Source organism: Maniola jurtina, chromosome 22 (assembly GCF_905333055.1).
Source record: "Maniola jurtina chromosome 22, ilManJurt1.1, whole genome shotgun sequence".
NCBI classification, from domain to species: domain Eukaryota; kingdom Metazoa; phylum Arthropoda; class Insecta; order Lepidoptera; family Nymphalidae; genus Maniola; species Maniola jurtina.
In genome coordinates, this window is record NC_060050.1 from 11,956,772 (window position 1) to 11,983,342 (window position 26,571).

Genomic DNA, 26,571 nt, shown 5'->3' on the forward strand with positions numbered 1-26,571 from the left:
CTTTATGAAACAATGGACAGATTAATTATCATATTACGCATGCACTGGTAAAGAACTATATTTTTCACGCTCGGCGAAATATTTTCAGGGTTCCGTACCTCAAAAGGAAAAAGGACCCTTCTAGGATCACTTTGTTGTTTGCATGTCTGTCTGTCTGTACGTGTGTCGGGTCTGTCAAGAAAACATATAGGGTAGTTCCCGTTGACCTATAATCATGGGCATGCAGGTAGGTCTTATAGCACAAGTGAAGGAAAAAATGCGAAAACCCTGAATTTGTGGTTACATCAGAAAAAAAATGTCTTCATGAACAAAATAATAATAATAATTAATTAGTATTTTCAATTTTCAAATTAAGATAACTTCTATGCCAAGTGGGCTATCATATGAAAGGGATTTACCTATACCTACATTCTGAAACAGATTTTTATTTATTTTTATTGTATAATAGTTTTTAATTTATTGTGCAAAACTCGGTGCCCGAGTCTGACTCGCACTTGGCCGGTTTTTATTATCCTTATTAAAGTTGGGCCAATTTGATAAATCACATTTGACGGTGGCGCTTCCAAAATCAAAGCATTTGACCCTTCATCAAAATGCAACAACGTTAGCGGAGGGCACACAATATTGACAGATGTCAAATGTAATCTGTTAAATTGGCCCTACTTTACTAGGTCCATCGGATTAAATGTTGCTCTGACAGCTTTGATAGTTCTAATAAGTTTTAATTGATTGGTAAGTATTGTGAAATGGTGATTTCAAAAACCGGCCACTAACTCACGGTTTTCGAATTTTTCCCTTTACTTGTGATAATAAGACCTACCTACCTGCCAAATTTCATGATTCTGGGTCAACAGAAAGTACCTATCACATTGGTTTTCATGACAGACACAACAGACAGACAACAAAGTGATCCTATAAGGGTTCATTTTTTCCTTTTGAGGTGTGGAACCCTAAAAACCCTCGGTGAGTTGGTTGTGGGGTGGTTGTGGGGTTTGCGTGTTTGGAACTCTCGTTGCTTTAGTTTTGAGTTCTCGGTAGGAACAGCATTCCGAACTAGTGGTAAATTATTTTGACGATTCAAAAGCACTTGTAAAAGTTTATATGAATAAAAATTTGTTCTATTCTATTCTAGAAGAATTTTGCCCGATAATATCCAAGTTAAAATAAAATTTACAAAATCGAAAACTAAGCAATCCTAGTCAAAAGCGCACAATCCCTCAGGCAAAGTGAAGTGTGTAACATTGAACATTGTGATTATCACGTTAGGTTGCGACGTTAGATGTAACGCCGATCGGATGATCAGAGGTTGTTAGCGCTTATTTATCAAATCGCGGATAGCACCCCGCAATCTAGGCTCCGCACTGCGGGAATTATGGGGGGAAATTATACTGCTCACTGACTCTGTAATCGGAGTAGGTAAATGTAGTAAAATGATAACAAACTAGATTATAATGTAGTCAACTTAGTGCTGACTAGTGACCCGGCCCGGCTTCGCTCGGCTTGGAAAAATTCTTCTTTAAATGCAAAATTTCATTCATCTCTACATGGTGTAAAACATAATAGCTTCCCGTCGTTTGTTAAGATTAAAATCCGTTGCTGCTGCGCAACGGATTTTATTGCGGTTTTCAATTTTTCATCAATATGGAGATAGAGTTATTTGAGAAGAAGGTTTATACGTATGATTTAATATTATTCTGTGTTAATTTGTTGAAATAAGACAATAATTGACCACGATGTCGCAAGAAATCAAGCCGATTTTGATGAAAGACAAACACTGACACCTAGACACCGTGCGAAGCCGGGGCACGCCGGGGTGGGTCGCTAGTAATATTCTTCACTATTTCACTATCATGCCCATATTATAACTGCAAAGTGTGTGTGTCTGTTGTTTCATTGGTTTATCCTTCAATCACGCTGAAACGTAGCAACGGATCAGTTAAAATTCGAATTCTACTTGACCGATTTTACGCGAACTTATCTTCTCAGACCTGGGCGCATTTGAAACCTTCGTAGCTTTAGTTTTAAGTTTCCGTAATTAATTATGTATCACCACTCAAGTCACTATTATATCATCTTACAAACTAAAAATTCTGACTATCAATACAAAAACTCAAACTCAAATCATTTATTCAGAGTAGGTAAACTTTGAATAAATAATTTGAGTTTAAGTATGCAAGTTAGTTTAATGTTACTCGTTAACCATGGATTTTTTGTTTGGTGGATTAATTTGGTTTATTATTGTCACAAAGCTCACAAATAAAAGGTACAAACAGTAATAAGATAATTCGCATAGATGCTCAACCTTAGATTAACCACCTGCTCAGTCAATATGTTAACGCATTGAGGTAATAAGTCCCCACGTTCCCCGGCGTCAGCGCAGGCGCAGTACGTCACCCGCGCCTGACTCATGCATCACGGGCATTAAGCGCATCCTAACGGCTACCGGTCCACGCCATAACACACTACTCATAACCGCGGTGACCACGCGATTGCATGTGTAAGGAAAATTGTAGTTGTTGTTAGACGTAAGCTTACACCAGAAGTGGACCTAATATCTAATATCCTATACCTCCATGTCTGCCAATCTGCACTGTCCCAGCGTGGCAGACTGTGGCCTTTCTCATTGTTTAAGGAGACTCGCTGAGTTGTCGGCGATGGATTGATCATGATGATGTCCTCTAGGTACAACGTTGATAAGCTTATGATAGCTGATAAACTGCAACTAATCAATTTTGTACGTTTTAAACGATTTAAATATCAATGCTTTAACGATGAAGCAAAACATTTTGAGGTAACTTGTAGCCAGAGAGCTCTCCGTAATGTTCTCAATAGTTTGCCAATCTAAAAGTGCATCTAATTCTAATATCTATGTCCTATACAACGTTGATAAATTACGAATATGTATAAATTTTGAATCTATCGACCCATCCTTCTTGAAGGTTGCATTTTCGTGACAAAATGTAAATATCTGAAACTTTTCTAAAATAACTAACACTTTCTTCTAACACTTAGTTATATCCAGTATGTATTTCTAAAGGGTTGGTCATCCTACTAATAAAGTATGGGCTATTTGACGAAGGTGAAAATTTAGTAATGTGATAAAGCATGCCCACGGGCCGCCGGCGTTCCCCGTGCTACGGCAACGGTGCTAAGTACTTAGGGGCCTCGGTATTTAGTAGAGATGGACCATTTCACAGGTAACATGTGAAATATCACGTGAAAAGCTTTTTCATATGCAACATTTGCTATCTTACTTAAAGTAGCCTGTGAATATTCACGAAACAAAATCTCAGAAAGTTTAAGGATTTGATTCCGCTTTATTGTTCCAATTTCGCGCCGCGCCGTTTTTAACCCGAGCTAAAGAGGGCTCAAGCGAGAACACTCGCATCGCTGCGTGTTAAAAAGGCAAAAACATCTACCTAGTTCAATTAATCGAACACGTTTCACGAAAAGCGAATTTACGCACTTATCTATAGTAATATTATAAAGAGGAAACCTTTGTATTTTTGTATTTTTGTATGTTTGTATTGAATAGGCTCAAAAACTACTGAACCGATTTCAAAATTTCTTTTACCATTACTTAGAGGGATTCTTCCGAATCCGTATAGGCTAATATTTTATCCCGGAAAATAGAAAAAATAAATGTCCACCCGTGCGAAGCCGGGGCGGGTCGCTAGTAATTCATAAGTGCTAAAATTCATTTTCCGTGAAAACTAACCTGCAAAATATCAGCGCTATTGATCTTGATAATAAAATCACTTTCTGTGAATAATTGTATGTGAAATCACTGTAAAGAAAAATAATGATTTTACCAAATGAAAATGATTTAAAATTCCACCCCTACTAAGTATTTATTAGTGTCTATTTGTGCGGAGATATTATGCGCCGGGTCCGCTAATTTACAACTGATATTGTGATTTGTGTTAGAAAGTAAACTATCAAATGCTTTTCAACACCATTACTTACGTAGCTTACAGCATTAACAAAGATATGACTTAATTTTTTAATTGCCGCGGGGACTATGGCTTTTTACGAGAAAAAAGAAAGCTTGTGTGTTAATCCTCAGATTAAAACACACACACACACAAACACAATCTTTCGCCTTTATAATATTAGTGTGATGTAATAAATCCCGCAAACAAAGTCGCAAGAAGAAGTCAGTCAAACATTCAACCCCTTAACAAAAAAAGTTAAACCTGTCCCATACCTGCGTTTGAATACACTTTAAAACAACCCCCGCAGTAAATTAGCCGCCCAGCGTGCCACGGCCACGTGCCAATAAATCAGCCCAATAAAATGGCGGCACAGCCTCCTAACAGCCGTTTTGTCACAAATATAGCAATAAATATCCCTTTACCGCGACCCTCGCCGCGGTATAATCTCTATAGTTTAAACTGAGGGTTAGTGAATGAGCCGTGATGGGCCGTGGGTAGTGTGCAGTTAGATTAAATGGCGCTTACTTAATTTGTCCAAGGTTTTAGTTGCAGAAGGATCCGAATTTGAAGATTTGTCTTCTAAATCTATAAAAGGAAAAGGTGACTGACTGATTAACTGACTGACTGATCTTTCAATGCACACCTCAAACTATACTGGACGGATCGGGCTAGCTATTAAGACCATCCAGTAAGAAGGGATTTTTGATAATTCAATCCTAAAGGGCTAATAAGGGTTTGGAAATTGGTGTTTGTCCACGCGAACAAAATCGCGATCATAAGCTAATACTCGTAAGTAGCTAATAAGTTCAAAGTATTTAACGCTGAAACTGAACGATACTGAGATAATGTCACCATTTACAAAGCTTTGTAACGAAAGTTGTTTTATTTTACGACTAGTTGTCCGCCCCGACGTCGTTATAGATAGACCAATATACCGTATGAATAAATATTATAAATATATGAATGTGTTATTTAAGAATCTATTGAAGAGTTTCCTCTATCCTTAATGTTGTTCTAAAAGTTCTCCATAATGTTCTTAAAGACAGAGAAGTCTGCCGAGCCGCACTTGGCCAGCTTGACCTAAACTCTTCTCATTCAGAGAGAAAACCTGTGTTCAGTAGTGGGCTGGCAATGGGTTGATTTAGAATGTTGAATTAGAATTTGATATCTAAATGGACTTAGGCCTAGCATTCCGCTGAGTATCTAGGCCTAAAGCGATAAGTGGAAGGGGACCTCCCGTCGACACTCAAGAATCAAAATGGAGGTAAAAGTGAAACCAAAGGTTACTTAGCTTGACAAGAAAGAAACTCGATACACGGAAGAGTGGTCCTCATTCACCACTAAAATAATTGTCGGAAGGATAGTATAGGGTTGTCACTCCTGAAATCTTTTTTTATGTAAAAAAAAAACACCTTTGAAGGGTTAGGATTGTAGATGTATTTATGCATATATATGTAGGTTTGTATTTATGTTTATTCCACCGTAGCGCCTAAACTACTGAGCCGATTTTTAACCCCTCGACCCAAAAAGAGGGGTGTTATAAGTTTGATGTGTGTATCTGTGTATCTGTCTGTGGCGTCGTAGCTCCTAAACGGATAAACCGATTTTAATTAAGCTTTGTTTTGTTTGAAAGGTGGCTTGATCGATAGTGTTCTTAGCTATAATCCAAGAAAATCGGTTCAGCCGTTTGAAAGTTATTTACTTTTTAGAAGATTTCGTGTCGGGGATTTTTAAATATTTTAATATTATGATGAATGAGGTATCAATTGATTCTTTATTATAGTCCAGGTGGCATAGGCTACATTTTGTAGAAAAAAATCGACCTGACGGATGTTACATCCCAAAAAGTGGGGTCTATAAAAATTTCTTTTGCTATTGTATCGAGTATCATAATAATCGAATATCAAATGGAAGAGGAAAAGTTTACAAATATAGTACAGTGTTAAAATACACCGAGCGACAGAAAACAATTTTATACTATACGTTATCTATCGGCAGTTCGCAGCCAGTAGTTGGGTTTAGTGCTGTTTAACTTTATCTTGTAATTGTAAAAGGCACATCCCTAGCACAGCGTGGGCACAGTGGGCAGTCTATTCTCGTCACTTGTCTGTGCTAAGAATACCTATTTGAAGTCATTAGAGCTACACGTTGGTTTGTTTACTCGGTGCTCTATCAATCTATTGTTGCTTGCAATTTAGTGGATATCAATTCACTAAATCCTCAAATCTCTCATGAATACGAATTAGCTCAAAGCGGTAAGGGAGCGAATTATTAAATTAATGAGCAAAAGGGGGCTCGCATTCAGACCATTGTTTACTGTGGTTGGATGTAGCTAGTCTAAATATTTAATATTTCTAACTCCATGGAAGAAACTGACTGACTGTGTCGCTTAACTCGCTTGGTCTAAGAATTTGAGATTTTGAATGTGATAGGATGGAAAAGGTTCTCCAGCCTTAAATAAATTTTAGTAACTTTTTAAGTAAACCTTTTGTAACTTCTATTGGTAGTGCATAAAGTGAATTAAAAACAACAGAGTAGATAATGCAAATGTTTCCTTGTTGCAGCAACCAGATGAGCTGGCGAAATCGGTGAAGCTGACGTCCCGAGAGCGGAGGTTCATCAAGTTCGCGAGCGTGGAGTTCGGCGGACAGCTGTACATGACGCCGCAGGACTTCCTCGAGTCCGTCGTCGAGCAGGAGCCCAGGCGTGAGTCCATTCACCGTCTAACTGCTGCTCCTTTTCTCATTTCTATTACTTAATACTGGGTTCTTGTATCTTCGTAGAATAGAACTAATAGATTTTTATTCAAGTAGACTTTTACAAATGCTTTTGAATTGTCAAAATAATTTACCACTGGTTCGGTTCGCCAGTTCGCGGTGTTCGGCGCCGTGGGTTTTTAAGGATCCCGTTGGAATTTCTCAAAATTCCTCATTAAAGAGGGTCTTTCTCTACGTTATAGAAAACATTGCCATGTACGACTTAAAGATTCTAGATCCACTGGCTTCGGCTGCGCGTCGTCTGGCAGTCAGTGATGGCGCTGTTCAATGACATTAATCAACATCTATAATTTTATACTTTTCCTACGATCTATAGATACCTGCTCTACTTTCCCTACTCTAGAAATTGAAATTTTTAAGTAAAGCTTCTTCTTTCTATCAAATGGCACATCATTTGATAGCCTTGCCTTGCCTTGCCTTGATACAATTGATTTGACTGATTCGTGTTTGTTTCTGGTCCCATCCAGCTCGTCTGAAGCGTCGGATCCTAACCGCCAAAGAGATCGACCAGCTCCGCGACCAGGTGCCGCCGCTGAAGAAGGGCTCGCCGCAGATGTTCCGCAACATGAGGGACAAAGGCGAGTACAACCAACTTAATATCATTTAGAATAGAATAGAATATATTTTTATTCAAATAAACTCTTACAAGTGCTTTTGAATCGCCAAAATAATTTACCTCCGGTTCGGAATGCCGTTCCTACCGAAAAGAATCAGCAAGAAACTCGGCGGTTGCTCTTTTCAATTGTTCAAATTACAATAAAATACAGTCCCGCGCATTGCTGAAGCGAGTCAAATCAGTCAGATTTATTCAAAGTAGGTACTATTGTACTCCTTTTGATGGTCAGAAATGTTAAATTTGTAAGATGATGACGACTAGGTGATAATAATTAATAACGTTAACTTAAAATCTCATCTCTTACTTAAAACACCTAATCGACTCTACTTTGACCATCTTTTCCAGATTTTGAATGTTAACGACAAAATTTTCTTCGTATTTAATTTTTGGATTTTAAGTACAAGTTAAAACTACTAATAATCTTATTTTAACTATGTATTTTTGTCAAATTTTGAGTCACAATATTTAGATATATTTTTCTATTGATGAATGAATGAATGAATGAATGAATGAATGAATGAATATACTTTTATTGTACACCACAAAATTAGTACAGAAAAACACATACAAAGCTCAACAAAATATAGGTACAATTTGGCGGCCTTATCGCTACCTAGCGATCTCTTCCAGGCAACCAAAATGGTCCAAAGGATATAGCTATAGATATTAGAGGTAGGTGGTGTAAGTATACATTTACATTTATATATAATATTAGAATAAATAAATATATAAATAAATAAATAAATACATAGAAACATGTTAAAATTTAAATAATGTACTAAATAATAAAATACATAATATAGACTAAAAAAATAATAATAAATAAATATGATATATAGATAAATAATAAATCCTCATACTATTATTAAGACTAGTAAAATATGTTCCAATAAATCCGATAATGCTAAAGTGATAGTGACAAATAGTGATCTTTCACCAGCCTCTTAAAGATATTGATGGACTTAGCCTCCCTGATTACGAGAGGCAAGGCATTCCACAATTTAATAGATTGAACTGTGAAGGATTTATTGAAAAAGGAAGAAGAATGTGAAGGCGTCCTTAAAATAAGCTTCCTAGAGGTGCGGAGAACTTGTCCCGGACGCGCTGCAAATTCAAATTTCTCCTTCAAGTAAGGAGGAGAAGAAGGGTGAAACAATACACAGTACAGAATAGAAAGGACATGTAAGTTCCGGCGAAGTCGGATGGGTAACCACTTGAGACGAGACCGAAAATGAGACACATGGTCATATTTGCGCAACCCAAATATGAACCGAATACTAGTGTTTTGAAGTCTCTCAAGCTTGTTTAACTGATCTTCTGTTAAGTTAATATAACTTGCGTCGGCATAATCAAGGATAGGAAGAAGTAAAGTCTGTGCTAACATAATTTTAGTAGGAATTGGAAGAAATGATTGTAGACGACGCAAAGAGCTCAGAGATGCAAAAGTCTTCCTGCTAATCTGTTTTAAGTGATTCGTCCAACCTAAATTGCAATCCATATGTATCCCCAGATTTTTAACGGAATCACAATATGGGATGACAATACCATTGTACTCGATGGGAGGAAGCGTAAACCAATCAATTTTTGAGATAAGGTTCCGACTGCCAATAATTATAGCCTGAGATTTGATCGGATTAACATTGAGGCCATAAAATCGACTCCACTCCAGAATTAGCTCAAGATCATTATTTATTTGAGTAACGGCTGCCGGAAGGTCCACAAGAGTTGCCTGGGTGTAAATTTGGACGTCATCTGCATACATGTGGTACAGAGAAGATAGTTTTTGAGTTAAAGAATTAATGAAAATAGAAAAGAGTAATGGTGACAACACGCCACCCTGAGGCACACCAGCAGTGATATCGCACCAAGACGAATGAGTTTCCTCGACACGAATACGCTGCTGGCGACCGCTTAGGTAACTATGCATCCAGTCAGTTGCTGATGGAGATAAGTTAAGAGAACGCAACATACTCACAAGTATATCATGGTCCACAGTGTTAAAAGCATTACTGAAATCGAGCAAAGTCAATACTGTGAGTTGTTGATTATCCATGCCCCAGCGAATGTCATCAGTAACTTTAATCAGAGCAGTAGCCGTACTATGTCCAGAACGGAAACCAGATTGGAAAGGGTTAAATAGGCAGTGACTATTCAGGAAAAGGTTAAGTTGATAGTGAATTAACTTTTCAAGGACTTTGGAAAGAAACGGTAAGATGGAAATGGGACGGAAATCGGAAAAATACTCAGCATTAGCCTTTTTCGGAAGAGGTACAACATGAGCACTTTTCCAGGCATCAGGAAATTTGGACGTTGTAATCGATTCGTTTAGAATGTGGGTGATTGCAGGAATTACAATATTCACGATAGGAATTATCATATTACGGCTAATCTCGTCGCTACCAACAGCATTCGAAGAGATGGACAGTATGCTCTTCTTAACATCATCAGTAGAAAACTGGCTGAAATTGAACGGAGGATAGGAAGGGGTAGGAGTCGTTGAAAGAGAATGAATAGTTTGTAATTTATCAGAACTATTAATGGAGTTTAGAGGTGATGAGAAATATTGATTTAGGAGATCAACGTCAACGTTAGGTGGAGATGAATTATGTGACGTTTTACCAACTCCAACCGTCTTTAGAAATTTCCAAACTCTACAAGAGTCGCCGTTCTCGACTGATGCATGAATATGGCGTCGCTGTGCATCTCGACACAATGTATTGCAGCGATTCCTGAGTTTGTTGTATTTTCTGTGGTTTTCCTCAGATGGATTGCACTTTAGTCTGGTTTTCGCTACACCTTTCTTAAGAATCAGATCTTTTAAATCTTGCGAAAGCCAAGGTGCAGGTAAATGTTTGAGTTTAACAGGCTTAATTGGCGCATGAATGTCATAAAGCTGAGTCAGTAAGGAATTGAAAATGTCAACCTTACGATCGACGTCGGATACAGTTTCAACAACTGACCAGTCAACTTTACAAGCATCTACACACAATCGATCTACATCCATTCCACCAAAATTACGCCGCAGAAGTATTTTAGGTTTAATTTTTGGAGGGCGCAATTTGTACGAGAGAAAAAGTAAATCGTGATGAGAAAAGGCATCCGCAGAGCATTGGCCATGCTTAGATACAAGGTCAGGAGAAGACACTATAATCAAGTCAAGAAGAGAAGGAATGCAGTTAGGAAGGTTATGAGTAGCCGAAAGCGGAAGAATTGTCATGTTACAAGATTCAATAATGGATTCTAGTTTATTAGCCCGATTGTCACCTTTAAGCAAACAAGTATTAAAGTCACCCATTATTATGCTATGAGTATATGTAGGGAGTAGGGATTCTAAAAGTGATTCGAATGAGGGGAAAAAATTAATAGTAAGCGAGGGACTGTAGAAAACGCCAAGTAAGATTTTTGTTTGTGATAGGGAAACCTCAATAAGTAAATGCTCAGCAGCATCAACAGGAGGCGGTTGACATGACGAACTAACAATTTTGTAAGGAATGTAAGATCTAAGATAGATCGCCACACCACCGCCACCCCTATTAGTGCGATCATTTCTTATGAGAATAAACCCCGGCAAAGAATAAGAAGTAGAAGGCAGACAGGGCTTAAGCCAGGACTCAGATACTAGGATGGCATGAATATTTTGGGACTCAAAAGACGCAAGCATATCAGAGTAATGTGCCGGAACACTTTGTGCGTTTATGTGAATAGCATTGAAGTTTTTCACGCAATCGGAGAAATGAGAATTTAATGTTACATTGAGTGGAAGAGAAGTGGCTGTACTATGGTAACTTGCATTACTATCTGTCACATCACTAGATAACGACAAAAACAAATCACTGTCTATACTTAAATTTGAGGATACCATACTATAATTAAATAATAATAAAAAATAAATATGATAAAGCAAAAAGTAAAATAAATATATATACAATCAGTAAGGTAAATAAAACGATAGACGAACCCACCCGCAGTTGCAAGGAGAAAATCACTTCTAACAATATACAATAAGTAGGTAAAAATGCTCGACCAAAAGCCTTGCATCCAGGGTAGTTATTTTGTCTGTGGCTAGGATGTCAAATGTCACAGCTGTCATTAGTTAATGATTGACACTTACATCTGTCAGTCATGATCACATGCATGTCACATGACACAACACAAGCAACAACTATTAAATCTACCTACCTACAACCTATTATTTTAAAAATTACAGTTCATAAAAATTATTATACACATAAGAGCAATAACATAGACTTTATGATAGTGACATACTTAGAGCAAGATAAATAAGCTGTTATAAAAGGCTTGCAGCACAAATATTGTGTAAAAGTAATACATAGGTATATAGATTAATGATAGGTTACTTATTTTTGATTGTTCTTTTGGACCTGGAGGAAAGACTGGCAGTGCCCTGAGTCAGAGGTTTAGAAGACTGTGGTATGCAATGGAGGTCAGCCTTACACTCAGCTCGATGACGTGAACCATCCGGGGCTATAATATGAATGCAGCCATCCCTTGTCCAGCACTTGTTGACACCAAATCTCTGCCTTGCCTCCATAAATACGTCGTGACGGCTCCTCGTTAAAAACTCTGATACAGTTATACCGCTGCCTTTAAATCCAGTTTTAGAGAACCAAACCTTATCCCGCAATGTTGCATCTGCAAACTTTACCACTATAGGGCGAGGTTTCTTGTCAGAAGGACGTCCCAAACGATGAGATGACTTGATATTTTTCTATTGATTTGGCTGAACTATTTAAACAGTTAAAATCTTATACCGATTTTTCTTTTTTTCAGGAATCATCTCTTACACAGAATATCTGTTTCTTCTCTCAATTTTAACGAGTGAGTAAAATATGTTTTAAATTTTGTAACTTAGTTTATTAAAATTCAGTTATTATCATCAACAATTTTCACCTATGTTTCCTCGATGATTATATTACATGCAACAAAGTTTTCCTCTACTTTCACACTTTATTTTTCTCTCGAGCTCATGCGTTATCCAAACATATGTTAAGGGTCTATTAAACTGTACTTTTCAGAACCGACTTCTGGCTTCCAAATCGCTTTCAACATGTTCGACACGGATGGAAACCAAAGAGTAGATAAAAACGAATTTCTAGTCGTAAGTTCATTTCACACTTTTTTATTCATTAGGTATATCTATAAAGAATATTGCTGTGAATTCTAGAATTAGATGAATGCACTATATCCGTAGCTGCACTAGGTCGTGGTATTCTCCTGAAAGGGCGGAAACGGCCGTATCTCTTTTACCACGAATTCTATCATAAAAACCATTTTATAGACACTATATTATTTATTATAAACAGTAGTTGTAGTATTACACTGTACTCGCATATTTTATTTCTAATATCTATTAGATCGTCGCATTATATTTAATATACAAAATCCAAGATACAGTTCATTTAGATGTAAGTTGCAAAAAAGATACGAGCTAGGCTGAACCGCAAATAAGAAAGAATTAAATTTTTAATTTTCTGATACTTCAATTGTTTCTACATAAGTGGTAATTTTTAAAGAGGCCTTATTTTCGTCATTACTTGGATTCTGTATATTTCAATGATCAATACTATATATAGTATGTATTTTATGATTTCACTCCTCCTTCACAGACACATTTTAGTTATTTTCCATTTATGTTTTGTTTTGAGCACATACTTAGTACCCCGCACTCATTAGATCCAGCGTTTGCTCGGCGGCTCATTGAAGGAGCGCAAAGACCTGGACGCGAACAGCGAGAAAGCAGTGAGTTTGTGTGTTTAGGGATAAGCTTCGTTTTAACTGCGGTTTTACGATATCTTCATCACGTTGATCTGTCTATTCAATGTTTTTTGTCAAACTAAGATATCTTGTTTCATAATAGTCCAAATCTTCATCGAATTTGGTGGAAGGAGAAATCGTTTATTTGTCAACTTTGTTAATTTTCGTTACACTACATATTATCCTTTTATGAATTTCATCAACCAAATATTTTGGAACTATTAGTTTAATTAGTATTTTTATGTACGTCTATTTCCTATGTATTTTTAAATATATTTAATGTGTTTTGTTATTTTTATTAATTTCATCTTAATTCAAACTCTAGAAATTAAACTGTGCTGTCTGTATTTCCTTATTGCTACAAAACTTGATAAAGCAAATGGGGATGATCTACAAAAGATCTTGTTCCAAAACTACAAAACATTATTCCGAATAATATTCAATAAGAACCAATAAATGAACTTAATTGGATGGATATAACTTTAATGCCTAAGAAATTTATTAGTCATGAAAGTTATTCTGAACGAGAAGAAATAAGTTATTATCAAAGCTATAAGGAAACGCGGATGGCACAGTGAAAGGGCCATAAGTCACGCTATTCTCTGCGTCATATTGTAGCTGCTTGCCTTAGTGTCGGCCAACACACTGCGGGACAGGCTCGAGCAGGCTCAGGCAAAGAAGAAGCCTCACCAGCCGTCCACAGTAAGTCGGCTGCCTCGGTCTGTGCCATGAGGTGCTGTGTTTAACCTTGTGCTTTGTGATTTACGTATGTTATTGTTTTTGTAATAATTGTGATTTACACATGAATCACACATGAGCTCTGTATCATGTGTAATTTGTCCATAACCTTGATAAGTCTTGAGACTTTATTCTAAGAAGCTGGACGATTTTTGATTAAGTTCTTCTAATTTACCGGAATAATTGAAAAGTGTCGTTTTGACAACAGTTTTGGATTTCAGTGGGCTTATTTACAAATATTGACTCTGTTTCTAATATTATCGTTATTATGTTTAACTAATTATATTATACTTTTAATTTTTCTTTTTAAAAAGGAAAATAATATTCCTTGTCTTTTGAACTTTAATAAAAACAACAATTTTATTTTTTATCTAAAATTATGTTTTGGTTTTGTATTAAAACATTTAAATTAACTGTTTTCTTACTTCTTCTTTTGATATAATAATTATTATCTTATTAAAAGCCCTTTTTGGTTATTTTTAAGTGTTTTCTTTGCCTATGTTTTATTAAATTTATTTTATACCTATATTTCTCAATCGATTCACTTCAAATTGTAAATAATTTCAAACAATTATGAACGATATTAAACCCTAAAAACAGACATAGTCCTCCAAGTGCCTCCGCCCAAACTCCTGACAGTGCTGGGATTGAGACGATGTATTAAAACAAACTGAACATCATAATTATCAGTAAGATCTGGCACCTGTATTCGCAGATGGAGAAGATCTTCAGCTACGCGTGGAGAGGCAAGCGCGGGATGACGGACGAGCCCGCGGACGGGAAGCCTCAGGACCACTACGTCGACGACCAGGGCTTGCAGAGGAGGCACAATGTCGATACATTGTTGCAGGTAAAACTATACAACCAACTACCAATGGTACTGATTCTGAGGGATATTTCAGAGTAGGTATTTGCAACTATTTAACTATTTCTTACTAATGTACCTAACAAGAAAGGGAGAGACAAAAAGAGTAATTTAAAGCCTCGTGTTCAGAGTTTTTAATTTAAAATTCTTTTACCGTCTTTTTTTAGAACTAATAAAAATAGAAATATGTAAATACTCTAAATATAGTATAGAGAAAGACATCAAAATTGACGCCAATGTCCGAATTCATAAAGATTTAATATGTCATGAAAACCTAAAAATAATGAATGCTACTAAGGAATGAGGAAAGCATAATGATAATCAATATTGAGCCTAATACCTAAGTCATCGTCATCTTTATCTATTCAACATTTAAGATCGTAATTGCAGGTACACTTTTTCGGTAAGAAGGGCACGAACGACCTGAAGTTCGAAGGCTTTCGGCAGTTCATGGAAAACTTGCAGACTGAAGTTCTGGAGCTGGAGTTCCATGAGTTTTCCAAAGGTGATATAAAAACTTAATTGTAAAATTATAACTTAACTGAAGCATTTTTCTGTATTTATCACAAAAATTTTTGCACATTTCTATAATAGTACTTGTAATATTTTTAATAGCCCTTTTAATAACAAATTATTTAATTCATATTATAAGATTTATAGTTCTAAAAATATTATTTCTTTATGATTAGTCAAGGTGTTCAATAAGGGTGTCCTCTAAGCCCTTTATTATACCCACTATATATTATTTCTAAACAAAAGAATATTCCAGAAAATATCCAGTATCAGAAATACTAATAACTAGCTATTTTTACGATTTTGCCCTCTGTACATTTGGATTTTCAGGAGGATTAGAATGGCAAAATTAAAGATAAAGATAAATTTATTTGGCTCAGCAACAAATATGTATAACATAAACGTAACAAAACATTTCTTCTTAATCTTTATAGGACATGAGACTATATCCGAAGTGGATTTCGCGAAGATCCTGCTCCGTTATACTTATTTGGACACGGACGAGTACGACATGTACCTGGACCGTCTCCTGGACCGCGTCCGGGACGAGAGGGGCATCACCTTTGAGGAGTTCAAGACCTTCTGCCAGTTCCTCAACAACCTGGAGGACTTCACCATCGCCATGAGGATGTACACTCTCGCTGATCATCCCATATCCAAAGGTACTTTGCCCCTTTCTTATATTATATATGACACAAGGGGTGTCCCCCTAAAGTGCCTTACCTTGTCTCTCGGGTAGAGATAAATGAACGAATCATCTATTTAATCATGTTACAAGAAGGTGTCTATTCCAGTTTATTTTCAAGGAAAATCTCAAAGCACCTAACTTTACTTTATTTTCTAACAGACAAGCCGCGTTATGGGAAATCTATAATTACGAAAATCCATTAGGTCTACCCTTAGTGAATATTGCTCCCTAGCTCTAGACTTTTCTTCGGTCAACTTCTTTATTGTAAAGAGTGTCAGCTTCTAAGGTAGTAATTATTATCGTATCGATTGCTATATTTGGTTCTAAAATGAGGGTATTGACAGGGTAGAGTGAGATAATTAAGTATGAATGATGTGCCGATCGGGGCAAAAGTATTTGGTTTTTTACACTCCTAGTATAAACAATGTTTGTCGGCCATTTCGGATTAAAAATTGGATTCTAAACCAGCAGCTTGAAGCCATTTTACCGCTATAGTTTTTATTAGTGGGTGAAGATGTTTGAGGGTAAACTGGTGTGTTTATGTCATCAGATGAGTTCCACCGCGCGGTGCGCATCTGCACGGGGCAGGCGCAGTCGCACCACGTGGTGAAGACCGTGTTCGCCATCTTCGACGCGGACGGCGACGGGCTGCTGAGCTACAAGGAGTTCATCGCCATCATGAAGGATCGCCTGCACCGCGGGTTCAAGGTAACCCTCAGCAGATGATGAACACATCATCATTGTGCCGGTGGCCACGTGTTGACACCATACTCTTTCCAGGAGTGAAGTTAGTATAGGGCTCCTGTAACACTTATACAGGTATCTTCAATCAATGGCTATGAAGCCTGAATCACGCTAGCGAAGTTTTAATTAGTTTTTAAAATTGCTAACGAATTCTTAATTAGTTTACAAAAATACAGCTTCACAAAACAGCTACATCTAATCTATACATTGTTATTTTTGCAGTCATATGCCAAAAACGAAGGCTGGGAGGCGTTCAAGTCGTGCGTCAAGCAAGAGATGAAGAGCTCCGTGTGAATCGTATTTACTCACTTATATACTACATACAGTCTTCTGGCTACTATTCGATAATGTTCAAAAATCTATCAGCATATTAGGTAATAACTCAGCACAACTTTTCTAAGCGAAATCTCAAAATATGCACTTTGCAATTTTGAGCAGAATACTTAAAGTACCTACCTAGAATCTTTTCTTTGTACTATATTTTCATATTATTAGAATTTAAGCGTACTTTTTTCTGCTGTTTATGCTTTACGATATGTGTTAGAGATATTTTATATCCCTGTGAGATATTTTGTTGTGATACAAGATTTAATACTGTGCAGGAAGCAACTTGCTCACGACAGTTAGGCCCGGTATCCACCAAAGCGAAGATGAGCGGAGAGGATAAAAGGTTTGACCCTCGACCCTCAGCAATGAGGAATACTACGAGTACTATAATTAATTATTATTTACGAAACCATCTCTTTGGTGGATTCCATGCCTTAACGTTTACTTTACATATTATCTAAGACAAAGTCCAGTGAGATATACTAGTGATCTAGTTGCCTAATTTATTTAAAAAAAAAATATGTATTTATTGATGATGCCAAAGTCATATTAGCATTGTATACTTATTATTATATTGACGATACAATATTGATTATTGAAGATCAAAATAATATGTAACGGAATTTATATGTTTTTCTTTCGATTTTCTCCGTCGACTATGTATAGAACTGGTCTAAGTTACTTATTTACCATACGTTTCTAAGTATGCGTACACCTTGCTGGTTGTTATATAAACTTATTATATAGTTATATCTGGTTATAGTATAAACTTAAAAAACCAAAAATTAAAAATTGTGAGATTATCAATATTCAATACGTAGTTACATGTAAAATGTTGAGATTACTGATTTGACAATTATTTGTAATTTCTTTGTGTTTTAAATTTTAATTTTGTTGTGATTTGTTTTAGTCAAGCCGTAAACACAAACGCCACGCGCTGGAGTGATGCGTTCTATAAAGTTTTTTTCAATAAAAATAACACGCGTACGCGCGCGTTTAAGAGGAGTTAGCACGCTCTGAAGAAACGTGGTTTGGTTCTTGTTTAAATAAAACCAACAAATAGAACTCAATGAGTTCACATCATCTAGAAATGGTTTTCTATATTTTTGTAAAAATGTGTAATTTTGAAGTTACATGAGATTTACATTCAAATCTTTGATTAAGTTTGTCCGTTGAGTTTTAAATGCAAATCATATATTCAAATTGGCTGGCAACAGTTTTTGACTGTCAATTGTTGAATTTGTAAGATAATGATGTAATGGTGATACGTAATGTAAATGTATGTTTGACTGGTTGATATCAAAATGAGAATCAAGCTACGTTTGTATGGACAGCGCTGGGGAAACTGCTGTGATGTTCTGCTGGTCAGTAGATATTCGTCGGGCTTTGTGTTTGGGGTTGAATAGGTAGTGAAAACTAATGCAGTTTTTCTCTGCGTACTTAATTTATATTGGTTTTGCCATGAAATAGGTCTCAAAGACGAATTAGGAGACTTTGTTTAACCACAAAAATACAATCTTGAAAAGATTAAGTAATTTTACGTTGTTGTGAATTAAAGTATTAAGATTAATTTAAGAATTAATTTATTTGCACTTTGATAAATAGATTTCTAGAATACAGACATAAAGATGCATCGCATATTTATGTAGTTATCATAAACTATTTATTTGAATTATAAATTCAGTGATGTATAAAAATATGTTTTTAAAAACTCCTTGACTTCCTAATAGTTTGACGTTCTGAATTGTAATAGAAATTATTAAAAATTAAAATTATAAGTAGTTAATACTTTAGGATAATGAAATATTGCCATGATTTAAATTTTAATTTGAAAACGTGTAGTGATTTTTTGCTAGTCTTTTGAGAATTATGGATTATAAATTATTTTTATTCTTGCCAATCACACATTATCTATTTGGATAAAAAGAAATGTATCTCTCTAAATGTTTGTGGTAATAAAGTGTTTTAACACCATTACTTATTGTTTTATTTCAATATAAATAAATTCCGATTCTAGATGAAATAAAAAAATACAAGGAGGCCTACGAGTATGCTTTCTGTTCACGAGGTCAGTCGTCCTGGGCACGCCTTGACGGCTTCCCTGGCACTGTGGTCTTATTAGTGGGAGATCCCGGGTTCGATTCCCGGCAGGGGTTTGGAATATTATAATTTTTGGTCTGGGCTGGTGGGAGGCTTCGGTCTCGTGGCTAGTTACTACCCTACTGGCAAAGCCGTGCCGCCAAGCGATTTGGCGTTCCGGTACGATACAAGTATGAGTTTAATGAAAACTGCCATACCCCTTCTTCCAGGTTAGCCCGCGTCCATCTTAGACTGTATCATCACTTACCACCAGATGAGATTGCAGTCAAGGGCTAACTTGTATCTGAATAAGAAAAAAACGCACTACTAACTTTCTGAAGTTATGTGCGTTTTAAACAATTAAACATCAATTGCTTTAACGGTGAAGGAAACATAGTGAGGAAAACTGCACGCCTGAGATTTCTTCATTATATTGTCAAGTGTATAAATAGCCGATCCGCATTTTGCCAGCGCGGCGAGAAGAGACTGGTGCTCAGTAGTGGGCCGACATGAGTTGGTCGCGATGATGATGTTTAAAATAAAAAATCAGTTTTGATTTGACAATTTATTTTTGTAAACATAAATTACACTTTGAGAACAACTTTAATACTTCATAGACATACCATGTATTAAAAACTAATACAACATATTATTACTTCATTATATTCAAATTAATTACAATCATCGAGATAATAATCTTCATCAGGGGTTGTAGATTCGATTTCTACTCTTACGGTTCTAGTCTTACGAATATCCCCCTTTCCCTTCCTAATTAAACCTCGTGTACCTTAACAGTAGTCCAACGGTGGGGTTTCAGTCCACTAAACCGTTGAGCTATTGAGGTCTATATTCGATTCGATTATTTTATTGAATTTAACTTAAATTATTATTAAATTAGTAGCGCAAAAACTAAAAAATATAACCAGTAACATAAATAAATACTTAAGTAACATTGCTTAGATTCACTGCAATATTAAAATGGCGGACTTTGAAAACTAAAGAAATCCGCCGCCATTTTGACATTGCCTTATGATTTTGAAGGATAAAAAGTATCCTATGATTTTCAGGGATAAGAACTAAATACGTCACCAGGATATAGGATAGAATATCTAATGAAAATGACAAACATATAGAATATACATACACTTTCGCATTATACATAGAATAAATGATTACATATGAATGATCTTCTAAAATAAAAGCCTGAGTTGTTATCTCAGCTGAATTCTTAAATTAATTATATTATTATTAATAGTGAGTTTGAAAATAAGCAACTTTTTCTCTTCTTTAATTTTTATTGCAAAAAATGATACTAAATAACTTATAAGCTCAATCTAGCATATTTTTCTCATTTGAAAAAATATTCTAAGATTTAAATGTATTTCACTGCTTCAATTCTTTCTGTATATATCCTCGAAAACTACCTAAGTATCTATACAATTATTTCCCCTGAACAGTCGCGTTTATTTTTTTTAAACAATTTGTTCGTACAAATAGATAGATTTGCTTTTGAAAGTGTTTTCATTAGTGCATTACGCATCACGAAACTTGAAAATGTGGACTTAGCGAGTTTAGTTTGCACGTTTGTGGTAAATATAATTAAAAAAAACCGCTCAAGTATGAATCGGACTCGCACACGAAGGGTTCTGTATCATTTACAAGATACTATGTTCTTGTTATTATTTTTTTTGGTTTGCATGGTGGTCATTTTGAAATATTTATTATTTGTTGCTACAGCGGCCAATAGAAATAAATGCACACTAAAAAATTTCAACACTATCTATACCTACAGCCCGCTGAGAGACAGTGGAGGCTTAGTATTAGGGTTCCCTTGGCACTCTTCAGGCAAGGAACCTTTTTTGACAATGATTTCATTGAACTCGATTGCAAAAAAAATATGGCAGTATCTAGACAGTCACAAACGATCGTTAAATTAAAAACAATCAGCCAATAAGTGATAGGTTCACTTGTTGGTTTGTTTAGAAATTATTTATTTAGTTTTTAATAGAGAATTCCTTAATGCAGAATGACAAGGTTAATTTTTTAATGTAAGTGTAAATTGCCCTTCAAGTTTGGTGACGCGATGTGTGTTTGTTTGTATCTCTTGTGGGTTGCATTTCAACATCCGGGCGCGGAAATGAGTTGTAGTCGCTCCCCGCACTCCGTGGGAGATGTGAGGCGATGTCGGAGCGCGAAGGCCGCCAACACTCGCGCCACCTAAAGGGGAAATAATGAAGTATTATTGCTAGTATAATCAACTAGATGAAAACAGTAAGCTCACTAGGGCCATAAGCCAAGATGGCGGGCCCTAGCCGGTGAAATTCCGGCTTAAAGATCGCCACCAGCGTACAAAGTTGCCCTGCGCCTCACCCGGGTAACGAGGCCATGCCTCGAGGCCAGTACCCCCCGCATAGTCTTCGGCCAACGGGAGAAGACCCTGTCATCATCAACTAGATGATACCCGCGAGTTCGCGTGGATTTAGGCTCTTTGAAAGACCCATGGGAACTCTTTGATTTTTCGGGATCAAAAGTTGCCTATGTAAATTTTCTGTATCAAGAAGATCTTCAAGAATCCCGTGGGAATCCCGACTAGACTAGACGATATACCAACAAAAAAATTTGAAAAGTAATATCAAATCGGAATTGGAAAATGAGTAACCCACCTCGGCGGGAGAGTCCTCGTGCACGGCGTGGCCGCACCGCGTCAACACTTGCATTTGGAACTTGCCTGAAACAATGGAGTCTTTCACATTTCTAAATTCCATTATAACTTTTAAAAACATTTGTAAGGTAATAAAAACAAATAACGATCGACCGAAGATTCTGTTTCGATTTCAATTTCGGATGAAAAATCTAGCTTCTGCCAGTTTCGGTTTCTGCCAAAACCCGACCGAAATCTAGTGTTAGTGAATTGTCGTGCATCGTTCGGCTAACTTTGGGTGAGTTCGTGTCTCATATGTGGTCACCAGCTGTAGCTAAGAGCTGAGAGCTGTAGCTGAGAGTATAATAAATCTTAGCTAAACTAAGGCGTCTGTACTTTGTATCTAAGCGTTTTTAATTCAGACACAAGTTAGCCCTGGACTACAATCTCACCTGATGGGCTAACCTGGTGGCAGTTTTTATTAAAACCATACCGCTCTGGTTTCGCCACGGCATCGCACTGAAACGCTAAATCGTATTAAATTGTTAACATAATTAAAGAACTATTTTTAACGAGTTTGGTAAGAGATTAATTTGTCTATTGAGAAACTATAACACTGTTTCTTCAAGTTCTGGCCTGCCACTGAGATTGATGTGTGATCAGGGTACCCAATTCGCGGTCACCTTGCATCTGTCCCACGGTGAGCGCTCGGTCGAGGCCCTCGAGTGAGGCCAGCAGCAGCAGCCTGGGGGCCCGGGTGGACAGGAAGGCGGCTGAGAGTCCCAGGAACCAGCCCGACCAGTGACGCTCCGAGCGGGACAGGTCTACGCGCCAACGGTACCTGCACGGCAAAAATTCAATTTTTTCTGATACAATCCATTTCAAGTAAAAATCACAAAATCTAATTATCATAAAGATCTATGGACCTTTAAGATAATTAGATTTTGTGATTTTTCACAAATGTCACAAATAAATTTTTCACCGGCCGATAGGTAGGTGAAAATTTTTAAAAATTATTTAAAAAACAAAAAGAAAAATCGTTATAGTTAGGTTAAGTTATGAATGACAATGTAAATCAAGTTAATAAGTTTAAAAAAAAATCTCAACAAAAACTCACCTCATGCCGCCCCCCTCCACCGACGAGGGCATCACGAAGTGCGGCGCGTCCCCCTCGGCTCCGTGCCCCACCTCCCCTCCGTCCCCATCTCGCATGTCCGCGTCCCCCTCCTCCCCCTCCTCCGCGATGACGTCAGCGCGCACGCCGCGCGAGTTGGGCAGCAGGGGGGAGGGGGGCGCGCTCTTGTAGTCTTCTATCTCCTTCGTGGCGAGCTCGCCCGTTGTGCAACTGATATTAACAAATGTTTTTTTTTTAATTATTTCATTCCAAATTAGACCTTGACTGCGATCGCACCTGGTGGTAAGTGATGATCCAGCCTAAGGTGGAAGCAGGCAACTTGGAAGTTAAAATTATTATTAAAACTTATAAACAATTTAAATACATATCAAAAATTGTGGAATTGGCAGAATTTGATATGTACTTAAAATTCTTTATTTTCTTTCAAAGGTAAAGGTTAGGTTCACTATCATAAAAATTATAAATATTAAAACTTAGATCTGCGCTACTCACTTAACAATCTGACTGGGCATGGACACTCGCGCCGACTCCACGTTCCTCACTTGCCCACTCCTCACACTGGAAAACCATAATTACCAACTCAAAACCGGCCAAGTGCGAGTCAGACTCGCGCACCGAGGATTCCATACTCAGGTATTTTTTCCGACATTTTGCACGATAAATGAGAAATATTATGCATAAAAATAAATAAAGATCTATTTTAGAATGATTCATATGATTCATATGAACCCTTAATTTCCCTTCATAGTTTTTACCTTTATAGTTATCTTACTTCGAAAATTTAAAATACTAATGAACACATCTTAATTTTTTTTTGTGATGTTACCACAAATTCACCTATTTTCCTTTATCCGCTATAGATTTTCTTGACAAACACCACAAATGGACAAACAGATATACAGACAGACAGACAACAAAGTGATCCTATGAGGGTTCTGTTTTTCTTTTTGAAATAGGGAACCTTAAAAAAATCTGGATTTAAGCTTCCTCGTTTGAGCATAGAGCCTTAAAAAGTAAGACAGATGCATACCACCACTCTACAGCGTGTTCTATGCTCTTGAAGTGCGTGGGTCGGCTGCGCAGGAAGCTCTGCATGCTCGCTAGGGCTTCCATTGCTGTTCCTGCAACATTCATATTCTTTTAAGTTCCATAAGTTATCACCTGGTGGTAAGTGATGATGCAATCCTAAGATCGTAGTGGGTTAACTTAACCCTTAAAGGTAACTGCGGCTTTGCCGTTAGGGTGGTAACTAGCCTTCCACTGACTAGACTAAGCCAGAGACAATTTAGAAATGGGAAATCACAAAGCTGTCCCTGATGGGAATAACCAGGGCCTTCTCTTTTATAAGAGCTCAGCGCTCCCCGCTCAGTCATCAGTACTGTAATAAACCATGGAATTGATTTCATGCAACTTCACATTTCTTTATTGTACATATACTTAACATATCATTATCCATTTTATAAAAATGAATGAATTGGGTGTTTATTCTTCAATCACAATTTGGCTAACTAATTAAGACAAAGAGGTTGGACCCCTGTGGTATCTGACCTCTTGATTTACAGTCGAAGTGGGATAACGATAAGTAGGTATCAAAGGTACTCTATCTACCTTCTACAACATCGATGACCGCCACACCCTGCACGTAGGGCTCCAGCGCGGGCAGGTGCGAGGCGCGCACCGCGACGGCGCCGCCCATGGAGTGCCCCAGCAGGATGAGCGGCGGCATCTGCTCACCAAACAGCTTCAGCAATACGGAGCCTACGTCACTGCGGTGCGGAAATCATTCATTAATATCAACAAGACATCATAATTCAAAAACCCTAACAAGTGCGAGTAGAACTTGGACACAAAGGATTCTGAAAACCTTTTTAATTTTTTTGTGATGTAACCACAAATTCAGTTTTCGGATTTTTCCCCTTACTTGTAGTATAAGACATTGCTACCTGCCTTTCACAATTCTAAGTCAACAGCAATACCCTATAGATTTCGATTTTCTTGGTTTGACAGACACAATAAGCAGACAGTGATCCTATAAGTATCCCTTTTTTACTCTAGAGACTTTTTCAAAAAATTTGTAGTTTGTGAGATTGACATGAGATTGATGCACAACACACATTACTGAAAATAAACTGATTTAGATTTACCTGACTAAAGTGTCAATGCTCAGATCATCACAATCCTGAGCCTGAGTCTCCCCGTGGCCGCGGATGTCCATGGACACCACCTGGCAGTGTATGAGGCTCGTTATCTCCTCCTGGAAAACAACTTTGCGTAAGTGTCAGTCAGAAAAGCAGGTATCATTGAAATATTTTAAATGAATTATTGGTTGTCCTCTCAAACTTACATGAGGGCACAGGCACGTGTAAAGGTTTATTAAGAATTTTGATTTAAAATACTAATAGCAAATACCTAGTTTATTTCATTATAGTGTGATTGCTATTGCAACATCTAATTGTTCAGAAAAAATGTCAAAACACAAAATTGTAAGGATCATCTATTTTTTTTTTTTATAATTCAAAGCCATCTGCAATCAGTCATTGATGTGAACTATAATCAGATTATTATAGGTAGGGTATGGTATTATGATTAGGGTATCAGAGTAGGCATCATCTAGTAATGATGTAATTTGTATTTTTTAATATTCATACTGGCTAATGATGCAACTATGCTGTACCTACTGTGAACAAAGCCCAGCTCAGCCCGGAATATCCTCCCCCGTGCAGGGTGACTATCCTTGGCCGCTCCGCGTGGTCGGGCTCTGGAGACAGGTACACGCGGAACACCCCCGCCGCTATCTCTACATCCACATACTTCTCAAAGTAGTTCTTCCAGGATATAGGGGAGTAATCCTTCCGCCGAGCCCCACCAAACGGTGCCAGTCTACACCAAAAAATTCAATTTTAAATGTTTCTTTCCAATTCAATCTTCATGTTATTGTTTTTACTGTACTTAATTTTAACATATTATTTATTAACTGATAGGTTATCTCTTTATCTAGATGCTATAAAACAGACATAAAATTATTAGCACTATATGACCACGCGCTGCTTTATTCCCATGGGAATTTCCAAAAATCAGGCTTTATTCCTTGTCTACATTATAAAGGGAACCTCTTCACAGAATTTCAGTTTCCTAGGTCCAAGAATTTGGGCTGGCTGTTGATGAGTCAGGACATTTCTTTTTATATATGTATTGAATATGGTTTGGTTTAGGCGAGGATCCTTTTCTTCATAAGTAAAAAGAGATTCTTTCTAGCTTTTCAGTCTAGATTGCTTTAAAAAACAAATAGGAAGCATTCAAAATTTTGTATTTATAAAAAGGTTTTATACTGTTTTGGTTAATCTTTATTCTTAATAATATTCTAACATACTAATACATACTTACATAACATACAACTAAAGTAAATTGTTTACCATAATTTATTCAGCAATAACAGTTTAATGAAACTGTTTGTTGTAAATCAAAAAGAAATTGTTTTTACTCACTTAGATATACCAGATGTCCTGGGCATTCTGGGTGGAAGTTTGTTCTTCATTATAGTCTTCTGTAACGAGGACATCGTTAATGTTTCTGTAATAATTTAGTAAATTCGTTTATTTATTTAGAAAGTTTCGATAAAAATAAAATAACGCGCCCGTCGCCAACATTCATTTTCTATAATAATGTCAATGTCAAAGTCAAAAAGCGTCAGTCCTTATGGTCCAGTTGATGTCAATGTTAGTGCGTAAATCCAGAAAA

General features: G+C 36.8%; 2 protein-coding genes across 4 annotated transcripts in view; one reads left to right on the forward strand and one right to left on the reverse strand.

Moving 5' to 3' along the window:
* The window catches only part of LOC123876874 (calcium uptake protein 3, mitochondrial), an 81,129-nt gene extending 62,174 nt beyond the window's left edge, over window positions 1–18,955 (forward strand). Inside the window, exons 2-12 of one of the 3 annotated variants that reach the window (XM_045923268.1) lie at window positions 6,500–6,641; window positions 7,180–7,290; window positions 12,120–12,167; window positions 12,365–12,447; window positions 13,023–13,088; window positions 13,722–13,805; window positions 14,557–14,691; window positions 15,097–15,211; window positions 15,654–15,881; window positions 16,458–16,615; window positions 16,874–18,955. In XM_045923268.1, coding sequence (XP_045779224.1) covers window positions 6,500–6,641; window positions 7,180–7,290; window positions 12,120–12,167; window positions 12,365–12,447; window positions 13,023–13,088; window positions 13,722–13,805; window positions 14,557–14,691; window positions 15,097–15,211; window positions 15,654–15,881; window positions 16,458–16,615; window positions 16,874–16,945 — 1,242 coding nt within the window. In that variant the 3' untranslated portion in view covers window positions 16,946–18,955. The remainder of the gene's footprint in view (window positions 1–6,499; window positions 6,642–7,179; window positions 7,291–12,119; window positions 12,168–12,364; window positions 12,448–13,022; window positions 13,089–13,721; window positions 13,806–14,556; window positions 14,692–15,096; window positions 15,212–15,653; window positions 15,882–16,457; window positions 16,616–16,873) is intronic. The other 2 variants (XM_045923269.1, XM_045923270.1) reach the window with 2 other exon arrangements.
* A 1,179-nt stretch (window positions 18,956–20,134) lies between these two features.
* LOC123876788 (protein phosphatase methylesterase 1) lies at window positions 20,135–26,495 on the reverse strand. The gene is made up of 10 exons (XM_045923140.1): window positions 26,319–26,495; window positions 25,512–25,713; window positions 24,978–25,087; window positions 24,442–24,599; window positions 23,864–23,954; window positions 23,326–23,391; window positions 22,816–23,043; window positions 22,382–22,539; window positions 21,721–21,785; window positions 20,135–21,274 (listed from the first exon to the last, which is right to left on the reverse strand). Exons 1-10 carry the CDS (start codon window positions 26,390–26,392, stop codon window positions 21,176–21,178), a joined length of 1,251 nt encoding a protein of 416 aa, XP_045779096.1. The 5' UTR covers window positions 26,393–26,495; the 3' UTR covers window positions 20,135–21,175.
* Between the last annotated feature and the right edge of the window lie 76 nt (window positions 26,496–26,571).

Coding starts and splice junctions, on each gene's coding strand:
- LOC123876788 (XM_045923140.1), bottom strand. CDS start 26,392: ATGTCCTCGTTACAGAAGACTATAATGAAGAACAAACTTCCACCCAGA. Junction 23,044..23,325: donor ATGCCCAGTCAGATTGTTAA/GTGAGTAGCGCA, acceptor TGTTAATATCAG/TTGCACAACGGGCGAGCTCG. Junction 21,786..22,381: donor CACCGTGGGACAGATGCAAG/GTGACCGCGAAT, acceptor CCATTGTTTCAG/GCAAGTTCCAAATGCAAGTG.